This window comes from Symphalangus syndactylus, chromosome 5 (assembly GCF_028878055.3).
Source record: "Symphalangus syndactylus isolate Jambi chromosome 5, NHGRI_mSymSyn1-v2.1_pri, whole genome shotgun sequence".
NCBI classification, from domain to species: domain Eukaryota; kingdom Metazoa; phylum Chordata; class Mammalia; order Primates; family Hylobatidae; genus Symphalangus; species Symphalangus syndactylus.
This window is the reverse complement of record NC_072427.2, coordinates 148,892,447-148,911,625: the sequence shown is the minus strand read 5'-3', so window position 1 is coordinate 148,911,625 and position 19,179 is coordinate 148,892,447. Positions and strand designations below refer to the sequence as shown.

Sequence of the window (19,179 nt, the reverse complement as noted above, 5' to 3'; positions counted from 1 at the left end):
ACTCCCACTCCACACTTCAGATCAAGAGCCTCCTTTTCCAGGAAGGCTCCTCTGACAGGTCCTTCTCCCCACTCTGCCTAGTTAGGTGTCCTCACAGCCCTCTGGGGGCCTCTATTCTTGTACTGAAATGGTCCATTTCTGTGGCCATCTCCTCCATTTCTCTGCAAGCTTTTCAAAGACAGGAGTTGTATTCCCAGGGCACTCATGGTAGGCAATAAGGACATGCTGAATCAAACCTAACAGTGATGAACGCAGACAGGAGTAAGTCATGCCCTCCAGCTCTTAACTGGCATTCAATCTACCTGAACCGGGTGTTTCCATGGGGATGTTTGCATAACAGCCTGAAGACTTGGTCCTCACCTAGAGGTGTCTTCCCAATGGTGCAGCCAATGGCAGCAGCAAGAAACCTGCAGCTGAGACGCCAGGGAAGGCTGCCTAACAGGAGGCAGTCTGCGCTGGGCCCTGGATGCCATATAGGATTCAGGCTGCAGGGCAGGAGGGAGGCCATGCCAGGTGAAGCCAATGGCATAAGCTCAGGCAGGAGAAGGAACAGGGTCACCACGGCTGAGCCAAGCACTGAGACTCCAGCCCAGTCTTGCCAACAGATTCCCCAGGAAAGGCACAGCTGCCCTCTGAGAGGCTGTTCCAAGTCTGTGGCCTCAGCTTCTCCTAGCAGGTAGTTACGGCCCCCATCATAACCCAAACCCAGCCAAGCTCTCCTTGAGTAGGTGTCTACTTTCCGCCTGCTCCCATGCCCTCAGACCCTTCCGTGTGTGTTCCTGCCTGCGCGAAGTTCTCATAGGCCCCTTTCTCTCACTCCCCTTAGGTTATGCCCTCCATGGCTTAGAAACGGCTCCGTGTGCCCTCTTTTCCTGTGGGAATTGGCACAGTCATGCACACCAGTGGGTGGGGTGGGCAGCAGGAGCCAGGCGGGATGCCTAGGCCAGACATCTCTGGCTCTCACCATCCACTCAGTCATGGGAGGCTGTTGGCTCTTAGAGCTCCCTGCCCAGAAGGCCCTCCACAGATTCTCTGCCCATCCTCCTGCGTTCAGGAAAGGCTGAGGCAAACCTCACCTCCTTCTCCACAGCTGACCTCTCTCCTAGCCCACCTAAAGTACTTTCAGAGACCATCTCATCACCCATGCCACAAATGGGCCCTTCAGAGGCCTGAAGACACCTCCAAAGAACACAGCTCTCCTCAGACAAAGGCTGATACAGACAGCCTTTCAGATTTAGAAACTGAGGCATGGAGTGGATAAAGAATTTACTAGGTCTGCGGGTTTTTTTTTTTTTTTTTTTTTTTTTTTTTTGAGACGGAGTCTTGCTCTGTCACCAGGCTGGAGTATAGTGGCACGATCTCAGCTCACTGCAACCTCCGACTTCCTGGTTCAAGGGATTCTCCTGCCTCAGCCTCCCGAGTAGATGGGATCACAGGCATGCGCCACCATGCCTGGCTAATTTTTGTAATTTTAGTAGAGACGGAGTTTCACCACATTGGCCAGGATGGCCTCGATCTCCTGACCTCGTGATCCACCCGCCTCGGCCTCCCAAAGCTCTGGGATTACAGGAGTGAGCCACCGCACCCGGCCTAAGTCAGTGGTTCTTAAGGTGAGGTCCAGGGATCGCCCAGGGACTCCCAAGATCCTTTCGGGGTGCACAAGGTCAAAACTGTTGTTATAATAATACTAAGATGCTATTTGCACTTTTTTCTCTCACTCTTTCACCAAAGTGCAGTGCACTTTCCGAGGCTATGGGACATGAGATATCACAACAGATTTAAATGCAGACGCAGATATGAGAATCCAGATGATGTATCTGAAGCCAGAGAGCAAGGAGATTTGCAAAACTGTAAAACAGTGTCATTTTTCCCCTAAATTATTTTTTGGCTTGGAATTTATCGTTCTTTTTATTTAAAAATATGTTCTTTTTTTTGAAACGCAGTCTCACTTTTTCACCCAGGCTGGAGTGCAGTGGCACAATCTCGGCTCACTGCAACCTCTGCCTCCAGGGTTCAAGTGATTCTCCTGCCTCAGCCTCCTGAGTAGCTGGGATTACAGGTGCACACCACATCACCCGGCTAATTTTTGTATTTTTAGTAGAGACTGTGTTTCACCATGTTGGTCAGGCTGGTCTCGAACTCCTGACCTCGTGATCTGTCCGCCTCAGCCTCCCAAAGTGCTGGGATTACAGGCGTGCGCCACCACGCCTGGCCTAAAAATATGTTCTTTACGTTAAACATGATGAGCTTGTTATTTTAAAATGAATCAAAAAATGTTTTAAATTTCTGTTTTAATATCTAATATGGTAAGTATGAAGAGATATGACCCACGTAAACAAAATCTCTTTAAAGTCCATCATTATTTTTTAAGAGTATACGGGGTCCTGCGATTAAACAATTGGACAACTGCTATACATTTGCTAAATTTTAAGTTTAGCCAAAAGCTGCCTCCTTACATATTTTAAGTTAGGCCTAAAGGTTTCTCCCTACATAATGAACTGTAACCTAACTGGAGATGCAAACACACTGTAACCTCCTCTTGGGGCAGCCCACTGTTCAAACCATGTTCTGATAAGGCAAATGTTGCGCTGCAGCTAATCCAGCTGTTTCTCTACCTCACTTCCAGTTTCTGTAAGTCACTTTTCTTTTTCTGTCCATAAATCTTCTTTGACCATGAGGCAGGCCAGAGTCTCTCTGAGCCTGTTCTGATTCGGGGGCTGCCTGATTCATGCATCATTCTTTGCTCAAGTAAACCCTGTTAAATTTAATTTGTCTGAGGTTTTTCTTTTAACACTAGTAATGGGGTGCAAACCCTGAGTCCATTCCAAACCACAAATTACACAGTTTTCCATCCTGCCCTCCCACTCCTGTTTCCTAACAATCAGATTAGAAGACAGGGTCATACAGTGGCCATAGCTCAGGTTTTAGAAGCATGGTTGGGCTAGAATCTCAACCCGCCACTTTTTTTTTTTTTTTAGATGAAGTCTCACTTTTGTTGCCCAGGCTAAAGTGCAATGGCATGATCTCAGCTCAGTGAAACCTCTGCCTCTCACAACCCATCACTTTCAAAGTGTGTGACTTTAAGAAAATGATCTTGGCCAAGTGCAGTGGCTCACACCTGTAATCCCAGCACTTTTGTATTTTTGGTAGAGATGGGGTTTCGCCATGTTGGAAGGGTAGTCTCCAACTTCTGACCTCATGATCCACCCACCTCGACCTCCCAAAGTGCTGGGATGACAGGCGTGAGCCACCGCAACCAGCCTAATCCCAGCACTTTTGGAGGCCAAAGTGGGCAGATCATTTGAGTCCAGGAGTTCGAGACCAGCAATATGGCGAAACCTTATCTCTACAAAAATATCCAAAATTAGCCAGGCGTGGTGGCACGTGCCTGTAGTCCCAGCTACTAGAGAGGCTGAGGTGGGAGGATCACTTGAGCCTGGGAGGCAGAGGTTGCAGTGAGCCAAGACTGCACCACTGCACTCCAGCCTGGGCAAGAGAGCGAGACTCTGTCTCTAAAAAACAAAAAAGAAAAGGAAAATTATCTCGCCTCTCTGCACCCCCATTTCCCTACCTGTGAAAGAGGGGAAAAGTGGAAGAGGTTGAAAGTTGTCCGGGAGCTATTCTCCCCTTCTTTCTTAGTCACAGAATCCTCAGTTTTCAATTCCCCCCGCCCGCACCGGGGCACAGAGCTGCTAGGAATAAGATTCCATTTCTCAGCCTCCCTTGCAGCTGGGGGCAGCCATATGACTAAGCAATGCCCAGTAGGCTATAAGCAGAGGGGTCCTGTGCAACCTCCATGAAGTGTCCTCAAAATAAGGGATTGCTTCTTTCTTAGTCCCTTCTCTTTCTACTGCAGGAATGTAGTTGTGATGCCTGAAGCTTGAGCTGGCGTCTTGGTGCACGAGGTAGAAGCCCCCACTGGGGACAACAGAGAAATAAGACAGAGGGACCCTGGATCCCAACACCATGAGATCTTGCATGGCCCTGGACGTCCTACTCCAAGCTTCTTTACATGACAGATAAATAAACTTAGATTGTAGAAGTCCTGTCGCTCACAGCTGAACCTACTCCCAACTGACACAGAGAGCAATACTTGGACCTACCCTAGATGGCTTCTGCAAAATGAAATCGAATGAGATGACACCAGGAAATCAAATGCTTATAATTATTCTCATTTGCCTGCTATCCATACTGGCTCCTCAGTTCTCTGCTAAGCCATTCTGGCAGGGATGCAAAACAAGGGCCAGCCAATTTGCACACTTCCAGCAGCTCCCTGGCTCCAAGGCCCTGCATCAGCTACTCCTGTCTTCTTTCAACTCCTGTCGGCGGTGCCAGAAGCTGCGGGAGAGCGGCTGCCCCAGCCCATCCAGCCATGACCTCACCATGCCTGGGTTGGTGTGCAGACCCAATTGTGGTCCATCTTAATCACATTTCCAGTTTATTAAAGAAGACCAGGCATCTTCCCTGGAGACATCAGGCGGGTGCAGGGGAGGAGGAGGGAAAGCAAGCACATCTCCTCAGTGGCAGGCAGCAGGAGGAGAGAAAGCAGAGCCAGAGATCTGAAGCTTAGCTGTTGTGTTTGCTCCCAAGCAGCTGACAAAGGAGAAGGGAGGGGGACATTCCTAGGACTGAGTGAACAAAGAAAGGAAAGTCTAATACAGAGAGTGCAATATTGTTCCACAAGCCCTGATCTTTCTAGCTCTGGGATGGGTGCCCTGCAGCGGCCCCTGGTAGGTAGGGAGGCGCCTGGAGCCTTAGCTGCTCCAAAGTAGTGGGTTCAAGAATTCACCCTGCAGCAGGGAATACCTTCTCATTGGTCAGCCTGTAATGATGGGTGGGGGAGGGTAGCTGATTCTATTTATAACTTCTGGCTGGCCTAAGATTCCCACCCGCATTCCAAGATTCTGACTCACAAGGATCTGGTGAAACCGATTGATAGATTTCCACCAAATGGATGGTTTCTGCAGAGCTTGACATTCCTCTCTCTAAGATAGCTGGGGTCCAGTGCTCATGAGAAGTAGCACACTTGGCCATGGAGCTCTCTAAGGGAGCCTCCTCACCTTCTCCTTGGGGCTCCTGGAGGCATCTGAGCAGCTTCTAGGGATTAGGGCATGCTGGCTGGAAGGACAAAGACCGGGCACCATTCCCTGGTTCCCAGTCTGGGGCCTACCGAGCTCTGGGGATGGAAAGCAGCCCTTTCTGAGTCACTCACCCATCCTGCTCCCAGCAAGAAAAGAGCATCAGCTCTGTGACAGGAGCTAATTCCCCTAAGGTGCGCTATCACTTACCATTTGCTTGGCGATTTGTCATTTACTAACCCCAGACAGTCTTTCATGGTTTAATTTCTCTTATGTGTCTTGTCTCTTAGTCTACCTCATATCACCCAAGCTGTATGAAACATCTCAGTGAATATGCACTTATGGGCACCATCAGATTCTTGTCCATTCTGTTCCTCACCAGGGAAAAGGAAAAGGGAAAGGAACCCACCTAAGAAATAGTTTGTTAAAGGATTTTGAGAACATTATGTTAGGGAGGCCTTTGAATTGAATGCTTGGCTACTAGGACCTTATCCAACTCTCCTCAAGGGCTTATCAAATTAGCAACATAAAAGGTCAAGTTCTAATGAGAACACATGGACACAGGCAGGGGAACATCACACACCAGGGCCTGTGGTGAGGGGGAGGAGCGGGGGTCGGGGGCAAGGAGAGAGACAGCATTAGGACAAACACCTAATGCATGTGGGGCTTAAAACCTAAATGATGGGTTCATCGGTGCAGCAAACTACCATGGCACATGTATGCCTATGTAACAAACCTGCATGTTCAGCACATGTATCCCAGAACTTAAAGTAAAATTTAAAAAAAAAAATTATAAAGGCCAAGTTCTGTGTAACTCAAGGGAAATCTGCAAAACCCCACGGTAGCCACTGACCTCTGCCATGAGGCTAGACCCCCAAGGGAACAGTGGCCAAGGTCACCACTGTTTCACCACAACTATTGGCTCCCTGCCCTTCTCCCATCCTGCACTCAGGTGAGCGAATCTGCTGTAAAGAAAGGCTGCTTATCCATAGGGGCTTCCGTGGAGCTCTGTTTACCTTAGGGAAGACTGAGAGGCAGAGCAGGAAAGTAACTTACACGAGGACATGCAGAGAATTGGGCCAAACCAGGGACTGCTCCCTGGATTCTTGGACCTCAGTAAAGCACTTGAAATAAGTCCTTATTCCTTAGCCTATCAAAGACTCAAGAAAGAGACTTGAGAGAGCGGTTCTCATCAAAACGGAAAAAGATACGTGTGTACTTATTGCAAACCCCAGCTCTGAGCTCAGTGTCACTGGGGCGTAGTGGGTGGGCACCCCAGCTGTAAAACCAGGGACATCATCTGACAACTAACTTCTCTGGGATCCTATGTTCCAAGGGTCCTTCCTTGAGATCTACTGACCTTCTCTGGGCCAGGCTCTCCCCTGACAACTGGACTCTATGAATCACAACTATGCTACCAAGCAAACACATGTTAACAAAATTCTTCCCAGTCTCCAAGAAAAGTCCATTCCAGACCAAAACTGCCAATTAAGTGAACGGAAGAGGCAAGGAGAAGGAGGAGGGAAGGCAGAAGTGGGCCTAGACAGTGAGACCCAAGTCCGCTGGGCTTACATTGCCTCCCACCATGCCTGTGAATTTCCCTTTCAGAGTCCCCATGAGCAGAAATAGCAGAAAGGGCTGGTAGGTCCTTTGCAAATAAAAGGCTTGGGCAGCATTTAATGAGAGCATGAAGAGTGAACTGCTTTGTCTCTAACAGAATGGGGATTTTCAGTGCCTCTCTGGGCTACTGAGAGCAAGGCATGCTGTGATTATTCAAAGTCAACATGACTGTTTAAAATGTCAGCTCAAGCAGGACAGGTGACTTTCTGGGAGGAAGAGGAATCACAGGTGAACTGCATGCTGTTTCAGAGGAGGCGGAAAGAGTTCTACAAGATAATGGAGGAAGCGAGAGAATGTGAAGACACGAATGGCCAAAGAAAATAAGGCTTGTGTTCACCTAATAAACACCAAATTCAGAGACCAGTGGAAAACAGGAAATCTGAGGCTATTCAGTGACTGACGGGACTGCAATTGATGTGAGTTCCTGAGCCAGACCAGGAGAAACCAGACCAAAAGCACCTGCTTCTCCAGTATTCAGGGACACGGAAGGACAGGGCTTTAGCTTCAAATGGGCATACGATGAAAGAAAGAATTTACCAGGGAGTCGAGGGTTGCCTAGGGCTGAGGTCTGCAAGATGGCTGGGAAGCGCCCAGCAAGGGTGTCTCAAAGACCTCACTCTTTTTTTCTTTTTTTTTTTGAGACAGAGTCTCGCTCTGTCACCCAGGCTGGAGTGCAGTGGTGCGATCTCCGCTCACTGCAAGCTTCGCCTCCTGGGTTCACGTCATTCTCCTGCTTCAGCCTCCCAAGTAGCTGGGACTACAGGCATCTGCCACCATGCCCGGCTAATTTTTGTTGTTGTTGTTGTTGTATTTTTAGTAGAGACGGGGTTTCACTGTGTTAGCCGGGATGGTCTCGACCTCCTGACCTCGTGATCCGCCCGCCTCAGCCTCCCAAAGTGCTGGGATTACAGGCATGAGCCACCGTGCCCGGCCAAGATTTAACTCTTAAAGTCAAGGTCACAGCATAACCTGTCTACCCAGGCATAGTTTGTGGAGAGCATTCATGCAGCAGGTAGGGGGTTGAACTAGGTATCTGCTAGACTCTCAACCATGAGTTTTTACGAGCCTAAGATTCCTAAGGTTGATGAAAAGAAATTTCTTCCACTTCAGACAGCTGTCGGAAGTTGATGCTGCCGATGAATGATTCACCACTGGTAGGTAGAGTGATAACTGGTGCACTCAGTTTCTCAACAGAGACTGATCATCTTGAGGAGGAGATGATGGCCACAGTGACTGTGCCTCCCTGAGGAAGCCAGGCCAACACCGTCACGTGTCATGATGCAAGCCACACAGTCCACACAGTGGCAACACACCAAGTGACTACTGTTCATATGGTAGACATTGTATACATATATACATGTACATTATATGTTCAGTTATTACGTTTATCTTCGCCGTTTCCCAGCAGGTGGTGGTGAAGTTTCTCGAGAAAGGGGTGCCTTTTTCTAATTAGCAAAAGCATGGTATGAGCTGGATGCAGCCCAAGCCCAGCCCCCCGGAGCCTTGGGCTTCCTGTTGCTGACAGGACTACAGGACAAAGCCAAGATCCCTTTGTAAGGTTCAGCCCTTGCTGGCATTCCCCAGACTGAACGAATTTTTTAAAAGTGATCTAAGGATCTTTCTTTCTCAAATGTACACTTTGTGATAGTTACCTGCAAATGAACATCAATTATCTGAATGTTCATAGCTTGGAGCTCCGAACTCCAACCATCCTACCTTCAGTTTGAAAAGCTGAAAAAACTGCAAATTTGCATGCAATCAAACAAGGCCATTATCAGTCCCAGTGGAGACAGGCATTGGGTTTTGCTGGCATAACAAGGAAACATTCATTCCCTAGGTATAACTAATAAGTAACATGACCTGCCTCTCAGAATGAGCTGACTCCTTGCTGTGCCCTAGAAAGACAGAAAGCACCAGAGGGTTGGGGAAGTAGATTCTGGAGGCTGTCAAGGAAAGTTTTAAGGTCAGTGTGAACTCCCACACAAAACACTCTGCCACCCCGAATGGCCCTCGGAGCCACAACAGCAGACACTCATAAATGACGCGGCATTTACCAGACCGGACTTCTGAACCTGGGGGCCCTGCGGGACTACATAGGCTGTGAACAATTCAAAAGACCTTATTAATCACCTCTTGGGAGACGAGTCATTGTGCTTCCCAGCCAGTGAAAAAGCCTCGGTTGTGGGCAAATGCTATCTGATTGGCTGAGGACAAAGCAGTCCTCTCTTTTCAGGTAAACAACCTGAAACTGGGAGTTCTGAGCTGGGAGGAGCTTGTGCCTCTGGGAGGTCTCACGTGTTTCTGGCCTCAGCCCAACACGAAGAACCTGGTACCCAGTTTTTTCAGCTGTTCCCAGGACACTGATTAGTAAGAACTTTAATGCACCCAGGAGATAAAGCGAGTAGCTAGGGTACAGCTGGAGCCTCAGAAAGGTGCCCTGGGAGGCCAACAAGGCTTCTCTTGCATTCTCCCTCCCCTTTGTCTCCAGGAGACAAACCTCCCAGTCTCCCTCCTCAACCGACCTCAGGATCAGGTTCTGCACTTGAGAATCCTGTCTTTACCTCCCACTCAGAATAGATAAATGAGATCATTCCTTTGTATTCCGAGGGTAGGGGAACATTTGTCAAGTACCTACTCTGCACTGGGCTGTTTGCAAAATAAAATGAGACAAAAAATAATAAATCCTTGAAGGCATGTTTCAGTATTAGTGGTACCTCCATGGTCACCCTGGCCCCACCTCACCCACTGAGGCACCCACTGCCTCCCCTTCATCTCACCCCTGCCTGGAGAACACTGAAGGGCAGCCAAGAGTGACCCACCCACCAACAGCACAACTGTATGTTTGGGAAAAAAAGAAATTATGAAAATCTGTCCTTTTTTTTTTTTTGAGATGGAGTCTCGCTGTGTCGCCCAGGCTGGAGTGTAGTGGCATGATCTCGGCTCACTGCAAGCTCCGCCTCTCATGCCATTCTCCTGCCTCAGCCTCCTGAATAGCTGGGACTACAGGTGCCCGCCACCACGCCTGGCTCATTTGTATTTTTAGTAGGGACGGGGTTTCACCATGTTAGCCAGGATGGTCTCGATCTCCTGACCTCGTGATCCACCCGCCTCGGCCTCCCAAAGTGCTGGGATTACAGGCGTGAGCCACCGCACCCGGCCGAAAATCTGTCCTCTCTTACACAATACCTCGAGTACACTCAATTTGAAATCCATCTGGGTTCGCAAGCAGCTCTAGAAGGAAGGCTGGTTCCTGTCACTTACCCACTTGGAGGTGTGGAGATGTCTGGGCAGCTTGCTTTCCTTCTAACCTCAAGCTGTGCTCGGCTACCCAAAAGGAATGGGTTATAGTTGGGAGGGGGAAGGATAAAAAGAATGAATGTTGAAACTTGTGCTTAAAGCCCGGCTTATGCTTGGCCTGCTTCTGCCGGCTCCCACTCTCAAGGCAGGGGCACTCCAGTGGAAACCACAGGACAGCGGGAGAAAATGGGGAGCCAGCTAACTCCTCCTCCTCCTTCTCCTCCTCCTCCTCCTCCTCCTTCTCCTCCTCCTCCTCCTCCTCCTCCTTCTCCTCCTCCTCCTTCTTCTCCTTCTCCTCCTCCTCCTTCTCCTCCTCCTCCTCCTCCTCCTCTTCTCCTCCTCCTCCTCCTTCTCCTCGTCCTCCTCCTCCTCCTCCTTCTCCTCCTCCTCCTTCTCCTCCTCCTCCTCCTTCTCCTTCTCCTCCTCCTCCTCTTCCTCCTCCTCCTCCTCTTCCTCATCATCATCATGGCTCATAACAGTTTAGCCCCACTGGGCTGAACTCTGTACATATTATCCCTCTCTTACCTTTTCAGTGACCCAGCAGGTACTATTTCTGTTTTACAAATGTGGAAACTGAGGCTCTGCAAAGGCACGTGTCTTGCCCAGATTCACAAAGCCAGTAAGTGGGCTGACTCAAACCCACACCCTTAGCACCACGCCCACACCGAGGCCCAGGGTGAGAGACACTCAGGGGGCTATTAAGGGTATGGTTCAGGCATTTAGAACTTTGACTGGAAAGAAGAGGAAACTCCTCCCTTCCACAAGACAGCACCCTCCCCTCACGTGCTAGAACTCAGTCCGCCTTTGTTAGTGCCAGTACTGGGCTAGGATCCAGATGATGCAGACTTTGATGGCCTAACCAGAGGACCTAGCACCACCAAAGTCCAAGGGAAAAAGTCTTTTGGAATGTACTTGTTTATAAGGTGGAGATTGTCTGTTCACAATTTAGGCAGCTGGATTTAGCATCAACTCAGAATATTTTTCTGGGTCTGACATTCTCCTTGGTCAGAGGTCAAATTGTTCCATGAAGATGAAGACTCACTGAATTAATAACCAGCTAAAATGAAGCTTTCTCCTGTTACCGTGATGGGGGGTGGGTGAGAGGAGGGTGATGTGGGTGTGTTTTATTTTGTTTCTGGAATAGGAGAGGGCTGGGTTTCTCTACTTACGTACTTACTTAGATAAATCAGATTTCTACAAGTAAAGGAGTCTGGATTATTGTAGAGGTCACAATCCCTAGATAAATAACACCACCAACTTCCATTCATCCACCCATCCAATATTTATTAAGACCTATTATATACTGTCTCTATAGCCCAATCCACAGAAACACACAATGCAAGAGTTTTGTTTTTTGGTTTTGGTTTCGTTTTACAGACAGGGTCTCACTCTGTTGCCCAGGCTGGAGTGCAGTGGTGCAATCATAGCTCACTGCAGCCTCCACCTCCTGGGCTCAAGTGATCCTCCTGCCTCAGCCTCCTGAGTAGCTGGGTCTACAGGTATGAGCCACCGCACCACGCTAATAAAGGGTTTTAGAACTTAAAGAAATCTTAGGAACCTGCAAAGCCCAACTCCCCAAGAGAAACACAAGGGCCCACTGGTAGAAATAACTTGAGTAGCCTGAACCAGTGTGACCCGAATAGGAAAGGGAGGGAGCCAGGCAGGGCATGAGTCCTGGCTCTGCACCTTGCTAGCTGGAGACTTTGGGCAGCTACTTAACCTCCTACGGCTTTGTTTTCTCATGGGATGAACAAAATCACAGAGCACCTGCCCTACTGCTCTGCTGATGGGCTGTGCACTCGGGTGACTGCAGCATGCACTCACGCCCTGCAGAGCGGCCCGTGCCCAGACAAAGGCAACTGTGGCCTGTCAAGTCCATCATGACCGTGGTCCTGGGTATAGGCAGGGGCCACCCTCTTTGTGCATGTTTGTAGGTTTTGATAAATAAAAATAAAATCCTAAGCCCCCCTACCGACTAAACGGGCTCCCCCTTGGCCAAAGGGACCCCAGAGAAATGTTAAAACTGAGTTCCTGGCCATGATAGGAGGGAGGTTGAACACCCTTCCTTATACCCTCTCCCTCGCTAACCACCATTAGACTTTCTTTCCTAAGAGTTAAACAGAACTGGCCCAGCAGGGACTCCCTTCCTTTTTTGCGGGTTTTTTTTTTTTCCTTTTGAGACAGGGTCTCGCGTTTTCACTCAGGCTGGAGTGTAGTGGTGCAATCTCAACTCACTGCAGCTTCCGCCTCCCAGGTTCAAGCCATCTTCCCACCTCAGCCTTCCCATTAGCTGGGATTACTGGTGCACCACCACACCCAGCTAATTTGTGCATGTGTGTGTGCGTGTGCATGTGTGTATGTGTGTGTGTACTGACCAGCATTCCTTCCTGGTAAGAGACCTCCAACCACGGAATGGTTCTGGCTGATTTACAGAGGCTGTGCACAAGACGTCTCTGTGTCCTCCATTTCGCCTTTTGACCTATACAGGCTAATTTTAATGCATTTAAATGTTAAGTCGCCATCCCAAAGCAAACATGGGACATATGTAACATGTATGTTTGCTTACTGTACATGCAAATGCCTCCTCCCGTTATGAATATTCATAGCTTCTCCTATAACCTGTTAAATATGTATACTGAGCCAACCCTTTTGGAATAAGTTTCTATTCCACCCTTTTTTCCCTTGAAATGCCTGCTTTCAGTTTCTTTTTTTTTTTTAGTCTCACTCTGTCACCCAGGCTGGAGTGCAGTGGCGCAATCTCGGCTCACTGCAAGCTCTGCCTCCCAGGTTCATGCCATTCTCCTGCCTCAGCCTCCTGAATAGCTGGCACTACAGGTGCCCGCCACCACACCCGGCTAATTTTTTTTGTATTTTTAGTAGAGACGGGGTTTCACCATGTTAGCCAGGATGGTCTCGATCTCCTGACCTCGTGATCTGCCCATCTTGGCCTCCCAAAGTGCTGGGATTACAGGCGTGAGCTGCTTTCAGTTTCTACCAGAGGCTACACTTCCCAGCCTGCAGGATGGCCAGCCTGCAGGCCGCAACTCTTAATAAGAAAAGCCCTCCTCTCTACATTTATGAACCTTGTGATTCTTCAGTTGACATTTTTGACAGTGTGGTTGCTCTCTGGATGAGGGCAGGAAGGTGGTGCTGTCAAGTAGAGCAGCTTTGTAGAGGGTGTCGGGGCACAGTGTAGGTGTCGGGGCACAGTGTAGGTGTTGGGGCACAGTGCGGGTGTCGGGGCACAGTGTAGGTGTCGGGGCACAGTGTAGGTGCCCATTCAGAGCCTGAGGACTCATCCACCAGCTGTCCAGTGTTGGCTGCCAAGGGCTCACCACTGAGGCATTCCTCAGGAATGGCCCTCAGCCCAAGGGAGTTCCACCTCCTTACCCAGGGCAGCCCACATCCAGTGACCAGTAGGGGCCACTCCAACTTCCAGAGCTCCTTGAAGGATCAGCTGAGGCCCTGCTGAAGCTCTGTCAATGCTATCACAAGCAGTTCAACTTCTCCTACTGCCCAACTCTGCTTCTCTCACTTCCTTACCAAGGCTGCTCTTGAGAGCTCCCCAGTAAACCTCGTGCACACAAACGTCCCTCCCAGGGAGGCTGACTCACAGCACCACCAAGGAACCTTGCTCCTCAGATGATGAGTCCCTGAGCACAATCCCAAAAGGGCAACCCCTGTTCCCCACAGGGGTCCAGGTTCACAGCTGCACCCACCTCCCCAGCCCAAGTTAGCCTGTTCCACAGTGGGGAAGGTCTTGCCCCACATAAAGCATTCTTGCCCCAAACACCCACACACAGACAGGCACAAAGACCATCTCTACCTGTGGCAGGTGAAGGCAGAGTGTGGTCTGGCCACCCCTCCCCACCTACCCCTTCTCTCCAGTGTGAGGTCTTGGTGAGTGAGATCGTGAATGGCAACTCTGATGCAGAAAGAGCTGCTACAGGGCTACCTTGTAAGTGGCAATAGGGCTCTGTGGAAGGGGTGGGGTAGTCCTCCCAGCCTTGCCAGGGTTGGCAGGCATTAGCACGCCCAGGAGAGGAGAAGGCCATGTGACCACAGAGGCAGAGATTGAAGTCATGAGCCCAAAGACAGGGAATGCTGCTGCCACCCAAAACTGAGAGAAGCAAGGACCTAGAGCGTCTGGAAGGAGCAAACCCAGCCAACACCTTGATCTCAGCCCAGGGAAACTAAATGTGGACCTCTAGCCTCCAGAACTGGGAGAAAATAAATGCCTATTGTTTTAAGCCATAGATTATGAGATAATTTGTTACAGCAGCCTCAGGAAGCCATCCTGACATCCAAGCTGTGTCACTTCAGGCACAGCCTCTCACTCAGACTCTCTTCAGTGTCTGCAACTATAAAGTAGTTTTCCTTCCAGCTGATCTGATATGAGAGGAGGCTCTCCCTCCTATTTCTATTTTACAATGGCCACTTAAGAAAGAAGTGGCTTTTTTCTACTGGTAAAATTTCAGACACCTAGCAGGTGATGATGGAGATATTTGGGGACAAGAGAGGGCACTGCAGTCTAAAACAGAAAAGCATAGTTAGTTATTGTTATGGTTCAACTGTATATCCATGTGTTGGAACCTAAACCCCAAAGTGATGCTATTAAAAGGTGGAGCCTTTTGGGAAGTGACTGAGTCCTGAGGGCTCTGCCTTCGTGAATGGATTAGTGCTCTGATCAAAGAGGTGGATGAGAGCACTTCAGTGTACTTTTTTTTTTTTTTAATTGAGACAGACTCTCGTTCTGTCACCCAGGCTGGAGTGCAGTGGCACGATCTCAGTTCACTGTAACCTTCGCCACCCGGGTTCAAGCGATTCTCCTGCTTCAGCCTCCTGAGTAGCTGGGATTATAGGCGCATGCCACCACACTCGGCTAATTTTTTTTTTTTTTTTTTTTTTGAGACAGAGTCTTATTCTGTCGCCCGGGCTGGAGTTGCTAAGCTCCGCCTCCCGGGTTCACGCCACTCTCCTGCCTCAGCCTCCCAAGTAGCTGGGACTACAGGCGCCCAGATGATCTCAATCTCCTGACCTCATGATCCACCCACCTTGACCTCCCAAAGTGCTGGGATTACAGGAATGAGCCACAGCACCCGGCTTCAGGTCACAGCAAGAAGGTCCTTGCAAGACACTGAATGCTGGCACCTTGATTTTGGGCTGCCTAGCCTCCAGAACTATAAAAGATAATTTATGTTCCTTAAAATTATCCAGTCTCAGGCATTTGTTATAGCAGCACAAATGGACTGAGATACTACACCAAGCCATTAGCCCAGACCCATTTTTAGAGCTTCAGGCCCGAGATGTATGAGAATTAGAGTTGACCAAACTCTAGCCACAGTTAGTTTTAGAGGAAAGGGCCCTGTGTAAGTCCATTCTTCCCCAAGATGGAAGGATATGAGACTGAGTCCTTCGGTCTTTTAGATCCAGAAATCACACACCATCTAGGTGCACCCAGGCCAGGCCACACCCACCTTCTGCATTTCCCCAGAGGAGATGTTGCATGAGCTGCTGGGAGGAGAAGCCCGTTCACACCACTGTTCTCCGCTGCTCAGAGCCCATGAGTTGGCAAAGTCATAGGGGTCCAAGGTCAAGGTCCCTGTGGAGGAAAGTTTCAGGAAAATAACGCTTCAGTTATGCCTGTCCCAGAGTTTCTGGGTAAAAACTCTAGGTCTGTTGGTGGCTTTGTGTATTTTGTTTCAATGTTTTATAAAGAGACAGGGTCTGGCTATGTTTCCCAGGCTGGAGGGCAGTGGCTGTTCACAAGTGCAGTCCCACTACTGAGCAGCACAGGAGTTTTGACCTGACCCATCTCCGGCCTGGCTGGTTCACCCCTCCTCAGGCAACCCAGTTGTCCCCCGCTCCCCAGGAGGTCCCCATATTGATGCCAAGCTTAGTGTGGGCACCTGATCAGCATAGTATTCTGCAGCCCAGAACCCCTGGGCTCAAGTGATCCTCCCGCATCAGCCTCCCCAGTATCTGGGAATGCAGGTGTGGGTCACTACACCAGGCTCTAGGTCTGTTTTTACCTGAATCAAACTTATATTAAGTTAAACAACAAGCATGCATACAGTGCTCAGCCTAGCACCACAGGGCATGGGCGTCAAAGCTCAGCAGACGCTTGGAGACTGAAGAAGGATGGATGGATGGATGGATGGATGGATGGATGGATGGATGGATGGATACAATTACAAGGAGAGAGATGAGGTGAAAGATGATGAGGAGATGCCCTTTCCCTGTCACTTCTCCACGCCTTTCTCCCTCCATGTGGAATGTTCTCCTCTCCCTTACTGCCTTAACCATCTCCATTCCTTCTTCAAGATGCAGCTCAAGAACCACTGCCTCCAGAGAGCCTTTCTGAACAGCTCTACTCCCATTTCTCACCCCAGCCTGTATGGGTGTCTCTTCTCTGTGCCCCACGGCACCCTGGGCATCCCTCTACCAAAACACTCATCACCTTTGGTTTGTATTCTTTTTGCTCATATTCATCTCCCATTCAACTGTGAGCTCCTTACTTAAAGGTATGAGCTGTGTCTCTTATCTCTAAATTCTTATATAGTGGATTATGAATGCTCAAAATATTTTAGCAGAATGAAGGTAAGAATATGACACGGAACCTAAGCCCAGTCCCCAAGTCACTGCATACTGCAGGCTCTCACAGCATCTGTGCTTTAGTACTTACAGTGCTCATGCTACTGTCAGCTACTCACAATAGACTGTGAGGGCCTCATGGACCTACATGGCCTGGTGCAAAGTAACTGCATAATCTGTATTCCAAAGGCAGTATGAGACTACAACCTTTGCAGTATTGGGATGAGCAGTTTTCTGCATAGCCAGGCCTGGAAGAGTGAAGTATGTCTCAAGGTCAAGTAATGCATTTGCAAATAGTAAATAAACTGTCGCCGGTGAAGGAAAACATAAATGAGACCTTAGAATATAGTCAGTTGGTATGTGCGGGTTTGATAGGCAGAAAAAGATCCCCCCCCAACCAAAGATATATTCACTTCCCAATCCATGGAGCATGTAAACATTATCTCATATGGCAAAAGATGTGCTTAAGTTAGGGATCTTGAGAGGAAGAGTTTCTCTTGGATTAGTTGGGTGAGCCTAAATGCAATCATCTGTATCCTTATAAGAGATGGGTAGAGGCCAGGCACGGTGGCTGACACCCGTAATCCAGCACTTTGGGAGGCCAAGGAGGGTGGATCACGAGGTCAGGAGATCAAGACCATCCTGGCCAACATGGTGAAACCCTGTCTCTACTAAAAATACAAAAAAAATTAGCCAGGCATGGCAGCGCATGCTTGTAATCCCAGTTACTCGGGAGGCTGAGGCAGGAGAATTGCTTGGACCTGGAAGGTGAAGACTACAGTGAGCCGAGAATGCGCCACTGCACTCCAGCCTGGTGACAGAGCAAGACTCCATCCCAAAAAAAAAAAGACATGGGTAGAGGGAGACAGTCAAAGACACACACAGAGGAGAAAGCAATGTGAAAACAGAGGCAGAGACTGGAATGATGTAGCCATGAGTCAGGTATGACTGCAGATGGTAGAAGAGGCTAGGAACAGATGCTTCCCAAGAGCTTCTGGAGGGAGCTTTGGCCCTCCCAACACCTTGATTGCAAACTTCTGACCTTCAGAACCATGAGAGAATAAATTTCAGTTGTTTCAAGTTACCGAGTTTGTGGTAATGTGTTGGTAGCCACAGGAAACCGACATATGGGAGAAGCTAAAGGCAAGAGAACTTGAATTTGTGGCATGTTGACTCTGTGCCAGGCATTGTGATAGGTACTCTCTGGGTACTCAGTCACTCCATATCACACAGGTTTTGACACACTTTCTAATAAACCACATTAAGGAAGGGACATAGAGGAGGCTTCATGTTGTTGCCTGGGCAAAGTCCCTCTATGATCCTGTGTGATCTGGGCTGATCCCAATTCCTTATGTGCAAATAAGGAGTTAGACTAGATGACTTTTAGGGTCGTTTTTAGCCCTGACCGTCTATGAAGTGAAACTTTATGGGCTAGATCTGAAATGAGACATAGGCTGTCCAAGAGATGGAATTACAAATATTCTTGCTTAGAGAAAACTGTCTGAGAGCTGGAGTAAAAGCCAAGCTGAACAGATTCCTAGAAGTCAGGAAGCAAAGTTAACTGTTTGGGGACAAATATTGTTGAGTCTTTAACAACCAAAGACAACTAAACCCCCAATCCTTTGAGGATGGTTTCTGAAATATCACCAGAGTCTGAATTTTTACCAACAAACACCAACACAGCATAGACTTCATTTTCAGTTTTTAAACCTTAAAGCCTGGGAATATGAAAGATATTTTAGGGCTGGGACCTCCATTTCTAGCAACATGACAGATTAGAAAACACTGAAACACATGCCACTACAATGGACAAATGCCCTATTGAATTCATGACTAATCTCACAAAAAAGTATAAGAAATTTCAAAAGATAGGCCTGGCGCAGTGGCTCATGCTTGTAATCCCAGCACTTTGGGAGGCCGAGGTGGGCGGATCATGAGGTCAGGAGATCGAGACCATCCTGGTTAACACGGTGAAAACCCATCTCTACTAAAAATAAGCAAAAATTAGCCAGGTGTGGTGGCAGGTGCCTGTAGTCCCAGCTACTCGGGAGGCTGAGGCAGGAGAATGGTGTGAAACTGGGAGGCGGAGCTTGCAGTGAGCTGAGATGGCGCCACTGCACTCCAGCATGGGCAACAGTGCGAGACACCATCTCAAAAAAAAAAAGAAATTTCAAAAGACAAAAAAGAAAGAGGAGGAAAAGGATAAGGAGAGAAAAAGGAAAAACAGACCTGGTGAGTGTTGAAGTCGGGGCAAGGGTGGCAATCTTGCCAATGAAGGGGTGTGGGTTTAACAGCTTTCGATCTCCATGATGTAGGAAGGAGATCCTGAGACCTCCCATTGTGAAGCTGGGAGCCTTAAAGGATGACAACACCCTCCCTGAGAAAGTTCACAAGAAAAAAAATTCTACTCTAAGAAACAATGGGCCAGCCACAGTGGCTCACATCTTTAATTCTAGCACTTTGGGAGGCCGAGGCAGGTGGATCACTTGAGGTCAAGAGTTCAAGATCAGCCTGTCCAACATGGTGAAACCCTGTTTCTACTAAAAATACAAAAATTAGCCAGGTGTGGTGGTGGATGCCTGTAATCCCA

The 19,179-nt window shown here is 48.8% G+C and overlaps 1 protein-coding gene across 1 annotated transcript in view; it reads right to left on the bottom strand.

The window, feature by feature from the left end:
- Nucleotides 1-19,179, bottom strand: part of VWF (von Willebrand factor) — a 180,302-nt gene that overhangs the window by 135,587 nt on the left and 25,536 nt on the right. The window contains exon 6 of the mRNA XM_055280967.2: nucleotides 15,473-15,597. Coding sequence (XP_055136942.2) covers nucleotides 15,473-15,597 — 125 coding nt within the window. The remainder of the gene's footprint in view (nucleotides 1-15,472; nucleotides 15,598-19,179) is intronic.